This window comes from Lolium rigidum, chromosome 7 (assembly GCF_022539505.1).
Source record: "Lolium rigidum isolate FL_2022 chromosome 7, APGP_CSIRO_Lrig_0.1, whole genome shotgun sequence".
NCBI classification, from domain to species: Eukaryota; Viridiplantae; Streptophyta; class Magnoliopsida; order Poales; family Poaceae; genus Lolium; species Lolium rigidum.
In genome coordinates, this window is record NC_061514.1 from 174,971,561 (window position 1) to 174,980,472 (window position 8,912).

At 41.4% G+C, this 8,912-nt stretch overlaps 1 protein-coding gene across 1 annotated transcript; it reads right to left on the reverse strand.

The window, feature by feature from the left end:
• Positions 1-238: 238 nt before the first annotated feature.
• On the reverse strand, positions 239-3,666 carry LOC124675658 (probable proline transporter 2). Its single transcript, XM_047211720.1, has 8 exons — positions 3,460-3,666; positions 2,882-3,047; positions 2,277-2,501; positions 1,867-1,961; positions 1,476-1,665; positions 1,224-1,351; positions 931-1,146; positions 239-816 (listed from the first exon to the last, which is right to left on the reverse strand). Exons 1-8 carry the CDS (start codon positions 3,463-3,465, stop codon positions 436-438), a joined length of 1,407 nt encoding a protein of 468 aa, XP_047067676.1. The 5' UTR covers positions 3,466-3,666; the 3' UTR covers positions 239-435.
• Between the last annotated feature and the right edge of the window lie 5,246 nt (positions 3,667-8,912).

Consider the following 8,912-nt stretch of genomic DNA (forward strand, 5'->3'; position numbering starts at 1 on the left):
GGTGAAAAGTTAAGAGGCTGAGGAAAACTGAACCGAACTAACGAATAAAGGGCACAAAAATAGAAATCCCAATAAATTATGGTTCAAATAAATTCATGTTGCAATCCTTAATCCTACGATTTTTCCTATCTGCAAATCAAATAGAGCTGTTGGTCGATGGTGACGTTAGCGGTGGTGACATGCAGCTTGCTCTCGAGATCGTGGGTGAGATTGTGTACAGGTAAGAGCTCCATGAGAATAGCACTGAATTGACCTGGGCCAGACTTTTTTCACAAATGAATTGATATACAGGAGGTGTCATGTATCACGACTATGTATGGTCTAGATAGCAGGAGCAGATGGACTCAGAGCCCAATTGAGTTTCTGGTTTCAAATGCTCTACTTATCTAACCCACAGTCCCCCACAATTATGTGAAAACCTAGACCGAAATGCCCTCACATATCAGCGAATAAGTGGTAAGTAGTGGAATCACGCATTATAAGCCTAAGCGCACCAACTGAAGCCATGGCAGACAACAGGCTGAAACCAACAATGTTAAGCCAGTGCCAACCTTTCTGAAAAGCAGACAGTTTGGGCCCCTTCACCATCAGGTACATGTGGTTTGCGAGAACGAACGTGAGGGGGAAGGTGATCAAGGCGCCTGCCAGGCTCATGAAGTCGCCGAGGAACGGGAGCATCGCAGCCACCACCGTGGTCACCGTCAAGTAGCTTCCTCTCATAGCAACTCTGGAGGCAACATTGTGGATTGCGAAAGGCCCGCCTTTTCCACTGCCGAATGTTGTGTCCAAGCACTCGTACATTGGGCTTGCAAATATCTACAAAAGAAATTCGAGTTAGTGTTTTTTCTCTTTCCATTTTTTTAGGGAAAGAAACTCGAGTTAGTTAACCCAGAGTAAACCGTTAATGCTGGTTTGGTAAGGTTGACCTACATGTAATGCTATGACAGTCTGAAAAAAGGCCGAGAAATTTGCCACAATTTTAATCCAAGCTGGGCCATTGACGCTGTTCAGTAGATAACCTGACGTTGACGAGCCATAAGCCCAATATCCCATAAAGGTCACAGCATACATAGGAAACGAACCAATAGTGAACTGGAACCAGAGAGCCTTGTCCATGTTCTTGACCACAGGAGGCCTTATGGTTGCCTGCAATGTACATGAAACACATAAGGTTGGTAACTTTATGGCACATAAACTACTCAATTGTCTATGCAATGACTCACTTGTATTTCTGGCAGCATCCCAGTGTTGTACACAAATACAATATTTGCTACAGCACATACTGTAGCAAAGAATCTAGTTGACTGTGATCCAGCAGGAATGCTATAATCCTTTACAGGTGCGGTTATACCTTGAAAAAAAAGTGATGTAATGTATTGTTATATATGTTGCATTAACCTCAAGCATAGTTATAGTATGGACAACAAATACAATGAATATGCCATGTCTGTGGCAAAGGAAGAAAAGGATAATACCATCTCTAAGCGACAGCACAAATGCTATCACAATATATATGAGACTGAAAACAGTGGAGAATCCCAACCAAATCCGGAGAGCAGATAGATAAGGAGTTCCAAATGCAAACAGAGCACAGACAAACCCAGATAACGCTATGCAGTAGGGAAGTTTTAGAAGTCCGTCATCTCTAAAGAGTACATATATTGCCTGAAGACAGAAAATCACAAATAAGTCTCGAAGTAGAAAACATCACGCAAGTATCTTTCCACAGTATCATCAACAATTTAACTGTTCAATGCAGTGTTTACACCGAGAAAGTGGGATGGATATGAAGACAGGGGGACACTTTTAATCAGATTGGTTTTCACTATAGCAGAAGTTAGGTGGTTGTGGTTATGGCTATCATACCTTTAGTGCTTGACCAGCTAAGATGATAAATCCCGTGTTTATCATGAAAAGATAAGTATATTGTAGAGCCCATGTAAGCAGATACATTTTTCTTCCTGTAGTCATCAAAGTAAAGGTAAACTGATTATGTTGCAGAAGCATACTTTCTTTTTTGTTAGCTAAGAATCACATTTTAAATTATATCTGAATAATAATAAACACAAGTGGTGATTCAAACTCTGGGAAAACAAGTAATCTAGAATTTAAAACGATTTACTACCTATCTTGACCCAAATACCTCAATGACCACAACCTTGCACTCTACAACGACATATGGGTGTCCTCGAAATCAAAATAGAGTGGACTCCGGTCTTTTGAAATGTAAGTATATATCGGTACAAAGGGGGGATAGAGTGTATTGAATGATGTACCATATATGTGTCCAGCAAGATCTTTGTATCTGATATGGCGTTTGCCGCCAGTTTCATGGAGACGGCCAAGCAGAGCATTTGCATACAAAGAAATTGCAGCAGCCAGGATCATGCCGCATGTTCCACCCATCCAGCCTAAAGGGACCATAATTGACCCAGAGTACCCTAGAACATATGCACTATTGATCCCTGTTGTGAGGATGAAACCAACTTGATACCAAGGATCTGAAAATGGCCAGAAACTTTCATGAGTTAATAGTATGCACTAATTTTAATACATGAACTGCATTCAGAAGAAAAGAATCTGGCTGAAAAGTATCATAATGTGCATCATAATATTCCTACAATAGACACTAACTGATTATCCCGATAAACTCCTTTTTTTCGGTCCTGAAACCAGAGCACGGCCCCATGGTTCACATCGTATTTTTGGATTCAGTTACTGGAAGCAGTCAGACGAGGCATCAATGAAAACTTAGTTTAAATCCACATTTTCTTTGTTTTCATGATAGTACAGTATGATGAATGTAAAAGCCCTTGGAGCGTAAAATATAAATCCTTGTTGATATCTATCATGGAAGGAACAGTGGAGTGGAAATGATTACCAGCGCTAATCTGGTGCGCAGTGCCCTCGGAAATGCTGACTCTCTCTCCCTTTTCGTGGTCGGCCATCTTGCTGGGCAGTAGCGGCTCCCTGTCTGAGCAAGGAGAGGAAGCAGGAGGAGGATAGTTAGAGACGGCTTCCTCATCGTGGGCCTGCTGCTTGGTGACCTATAAAAAGGAAGCCGCGAACTCTGAATTTCGGGATTTTTGATTGTTTCTTAAACAGAAGAATCCTCCTTTCCACCCGACATCCATAAGACCGCATACTACTCTATCATCAAAGCATCAATAGTCTCAGAATAAATGCATTAGCCCATTCATCCGATTCTATAGTAGTATAGCAGCATATGTTCCTTAGTGTTGTGTGCCGAGCTATTGTTGTAATCTAGAGATTGCAATATATTGGAGAGAGGAGGAAGGAAGGAAGGAAAGGAAGAAGAATAAGTGCATTAGTCTATTCATCCGATTCTATGGCAGCATATGTTCGTTAGTGATCTATAGATTACAACCTTCTATATTGGAGATAGGAGGAAGTAAATTAAAGGAAAGGAAGAAGAAGTGAAGAACAAGGCTCACTCACATCCATCGGAAAGGCAGCGGGGCAAGACTTCCTCTTGGATTATTAATGCTTCAGATTTCCTGCTTCAATCAGTTGAAATCAATCCGAAAACAAAGGAAGGCGGGCGCGTGGAGAGAATATAGCAGTATCGAATCGATTCCCTCCCCACTAGCAGCACCGCCGGTAGCTAGGTAGCTAGGTGGAGACAGAGGAGGAAGAAGAAGAAGAAGGAGGAGGGGCTTAAATTGTGTCTCTGTTGCGCTCTTGGGCGGGGCGTGATTCTTTGGCAACCGTTTATCGCTGGGTATATCGTCGGTTATGTCCATTTCTGATAATTTACGAGACGTCGCTTTCGACGTTGCGTCTGATCGAATGGACAGCAGCCTCATTGTCTCACTCACTTTCTGCATTTCTATTTGCAATCAGTGTAGTTGCTCCTACGCTACTTACTCCGTTTTGAAATAATATCGCAACCTCATTTTTCATCATCTCTTTATGAAACAGACCCAAAAATATTTTCCAGCAAAACTCAACAACATATCCAACACGATGACGTGATGGAGATTCGTGTTACGCTAGCAAAATCCATATGTTAAAACCATATATCTCTCTTCTATCTAGTACTATACTTTTCTTTTCTGAGATTATAGTACTACTCTACTAGTGCAGAGCAGGGGGTTCATTTCTATCTAGGCTATGGCTTGCACGGCAGCTTAATAGTGTTTTTTAAAATGAACTTGGTGAGCTCTATTGATTTGGCAACAATATTCCTACAATCATTTGTGATTTGATACTGCTTTTTCTTTGACCAAGCAAGAAGATGCTTCAATTAAACACGAGATGCTATCTCCACGAGATTCAGCTGACGACCAACTCCTAAAGAATCACCGGCATTGGTTGCTGTGTTGGTCATTTTCTCGTCTCTCTCAGAGCAGCGACACGGGCCACGCTAATATCTTCTTTATGGAAAAAACCACTGATCATCTGCTTCCTCTGTTCTGAGAAATAAAGTGTTTTGTATGCTAAAATAATCTATCAAGGCGTTTTATATTTTAGGACGGAAGGTAGAACCTACCTATTCATCTGTTTTTTATTTATTGTTCTGGGCTTTGTTAAAGTTAAATCTTGCAAGTTTCACCAAGAACATAAGAAATAATATCTACATCCATAATACCAAATGCATATAATATGAAATATGTACTTTATGATGATTTTATAACACTATCAATTTTACATCATTAACGTTGATATTTTTTTCCTCGATATTTGACTAAATTTTACAAATTTTAACTAACCTCGGAATGTGAAGTAAATAAAAACCGAGGGAACACTCACCAGCAAGCAGCAACCATTCATATACATATCGCCAAGATAAGTGTTTGTTGTTACTAGTGCAGCATCATACACCCTGTTGCCTCCTCATGTCCGCAAAATAGAATTGTGAAACGAGCAGAAGGAAGTACTGACATCAGTATTCCATTCCTGCGCTCACATCACTACTACTGTAGATGAGATCAATCCGGATAGTCATCAGCTCTAGAATGACAAAAAAAAAATCATACCAAATCTATAATGCAACCTTTCCCTAGCTCCAAAAGGCACACATCACATGAATAACAACGCCAGAGATGACATATTTTGGCTGATTATGAAAGAAAGGACACCCATGTATAGCGGTAAGGTAGCCACAGCGTATGCCAAATTGAGATGCCAACATACGTACATTTGGGTTTCGACATCGGTTCCCTTCGTTGTGGAGACGCGTGAGGTGTTGCCAAAGGCAAACAAACCAAGCCTTGGCACAAGGCCAAGACCAAAACAAAAATCTACTCTCGCGCCATAGTATTACTAAGTGCTTTTGCACAGGTGAGGCCCCACATAGGCGCCTACTCCTTGATCTTCATGATGAGTATGTTGGCGGTTGCGGATCGATTCCTAAAGACGTGAGCGTTCTTTTCGTTCCAAATTTCCCACGAGACAAACATCGCTAGAGAGGCCAAAGATTTCCTCGATTGGATCCTTTCGGATAACCTCCCTCCACCATTCTTTTATGGTTGGAATCGTGGACCATTGTTGTGGATGTATGTCAATTGATCCAAACCATGCCTTCAAGTTTCCCAAATAACACGAGAGTAGCGGCAACATAAGAGGTTGTGAGCGGTTGATTCTTGGACTTGGTTCCAAAGCTTGCAATGGTCACAATTTGGCCATCCACACCTATGTAGTATATCCGCCGACCAAACACACTTTTGGATAACTAACCATGTGAAGATCTTGCCCTTGAAGGTGCCTACGGTTCCAAACCATGGAGGGAACTGGAGAGCTAGTGTGACCCAAAAACTGCATTAGTATGCCGAGTTGCCAACGAAGCTCAATAATTCGAATGTTTTCCAAACTTCCAAGCAATCAAATCAGGGGTTTTATGGTCAAGTTGGGGCCCATAGAGCATCTCTCGAAGTTTGTAAAATTGTGCGATATGCTCAAGCGAAAGGCCATCTTGGGCTTTAAGGTGTGACACCTAAAAGTCCTTCTCCAAAGCTTTCTTCACCATGCACTTCCTTCTTCTTTCAATCCTGAAGAATTTTGGATCAATATCGTTTGGCCACATCCCATTAAGCTAAGTGGACTCCCAAAAGAGGGCCTTCTCTTCGTTTCCAATGGTTACAATCGTGGCCACCGTGAAAAGATCATGATATGCTCATGATTTTTCATAGTGCAAGAGTTGTAAAGCCTCGCCCAATGTTTGGTATGGTCCACCCATTCATTCCATAGCCATCTCAGAAGTAAGGCCGGCGAGAACTTTGATAGGTTGAGGATTCCGAGACCTCCACGATCTTTCGGATCACATACAAGTTCCCAATTAGCTTTCCACTTTCCAGAGCTGACTTTCTCACAAACTTCCATGTCTTTGATAGGACCGTCTAATGTTATCAATCTTCAAAAGGACTTCTATTGGTACTCTGATGACGTTGAGACTCCAAGTGCATAGTGTTGTGTCAGCAGAGTATTTTCCCCACAAGGGTGACTCGGCGGTTTATATCGAACTCTCGGGGAAATGGACAAAGAGTATTCTATTCTCCCTTCTCCAGCAATCCTGCAAGTAAAATAAATGTCTTGTGTCCCCAGCTTCACCGTGTGCTTGTCAAGCACAAGGTTTCGTGTAAGTAAATAACACAACTAGAAATAAAACAATTAAAAACTAAACTGAATAAAATAACTAAGTAAAAAACTGTAAAGATGTTGATTGTTTTTGGTGTTTTGAATGCAAATAAGAAAAGTAAATATTTTTGTATTTTCGGATTAAAATAGTGGAGCAAATATAAAACAAGGTAAAGGAAATGTAAAGGTGTTTCTTATGATTAAAAGTGGACCGGGGTTCATGGGTTCACTTGACTATTCTCTCTTAAAGTTGTGGTGGACAAATAATAAATCATCAATGAGATGTGAAGGTGCAGATAATAGTATATGTAAAATCACAATTAATATTGGCATCACGTCCTAACATAGAGATGATGCAACACATCTCTCTTATACTCCACAAGAAAGAAACTTCATCAATCTTGTATTAAGAATTAACGAGCATAGCAATAAGTACTTTGACATGAAGTTTGAATATCTAATATGCTACCTTGAATAAACAAGATCACCACAGCTGTCACGTGATGAACATAGCACATGCATTCATTTTATCCTTAGTGAGGTAGCAAAAGAAAGGAAAAGCCATAATAGGTCTTGAACATATTGCACTATCCAATCACTAAAACCATGCTACTCCATCGTATACACACATCACCCCACACACGCTCTTGCACATATATTTGATCAGAACAAATACTTAAGAATGGGGTACATAATATGCATCTATCAATACATCTCACAATATAATATGATCAGATCTTATAAAACAATATCATAGAATAAGGATCCACCACATAGGTATTACAAATATGACCATAATCATGATAGGTAGCTCATATGGCACTAAGAACTATGAAGAACATGAGAGAAATAGATCAAGATATTGCCACAAACCCGTAGTACAGAGGTGGACTACTCCCTCTTGGTCATAGTGATGATGATGAAGACGTTAGAGAAGGTGGAGATCCCTCCGGCGGAGTTTCCCCTCCAATCTTCTCTGCAGCAACCTCCATTTTCGTGTTTTTGTGTTTGTGTGGAGCTCTCCTCCTGAGAACTCTTCGGGGTCATATATATAGTAGTTTTTAGGGAAAAATATGTCGGTGGACGAAAGAATCAGGGCAATCGGACAATCGATGGCCGAACAGAAGTGGGTGGTGCGCCCTACCTTTCCGGGCACGCCTCATGGCCTCTTCCGGCCCTCAGGTCTCTCCAGGTGTGCTTTCAGGGCCCAGGGTGCTTCTCCCGATGAAAAAGTGACGCTCCAAAAATCTCAGGTCAATTTGACTCCGTATAAATTTCTGAAAGTGAAAAAATACACAAAACATGGTATTCCTGTTTTGCAGTGTTATAACCCAAATAAAGGGGATCATTGGTAAATCCCCATAAATCAATGTAAAACATGGTATTATCATCATATGTGTTGCAAATATGTGGGAATTCAATATGATAAAGGACAAAATTTATGTATGCATTTTACTTGCATCAGTACCTCAAACACAGCGATGTAGTAAATGACAGTGCTAGTGAGAATCGCTTTGAGAATCATCCACTAGTACATATTAGCCCACTGATGTCACGGAAAAACCGACGTTAGTGGTGTTATATTGCCACGTCAGTAATAAGGCGCCACTCACAGTAGTGAATCGTGGCGTTGCACCGATACGCCACCATTATTGATGTAATTGTGGCATATTAGGACAAAATGCCACCATTATTATGCAATTGCGGCATGCCAGACAACATGCCACTCAAACGGTGTGTGTACTCGTGGCATGAAAAGTGACACGCCACTAGTCGATTGAACCGTTGGCTTAGAATTTGCATATATTCAGCCATTAAAGTTTGACATTCCATACAAATACCGCGCGGGAAATTTGAAATAATTTCAGCCAAAGAATTTCATTCGAATTTAGGATATTTGACACATATTTGAATGGAATTTTAAAAATAAATTTAAACTCCTTATCTACTAGAGCCAATAGAGATCGAAGGCGCCGCCTTCGCCACCTTTGTTGTTTCTGCAACCACCATCGCCGCTGATGGTGGTGCTGCGGAAATCATCTGCCGAGCACTAGTCAGCAGACTCCGGTGACAGGGGAAGGATGATGTTCACCACCTTTGGAGGGTGGTGTGTGAGACCTTCGCATTCCCCATCCTCGAGACAGCACGGGGTCGAGGAGGTCATGCTTCACCCTCCAAGGTCCTGGCTCTGGCTAAGGCGGTGGTGATGGTTCCGGCTTGGGCTCCACCTCGGGCTCTGCTTGCGATCCAGATTTGGCTCCTTCTTCGGCCAGCGGAGGTACAAACATCCACATAGAGGTAGTAATGGTGGCACC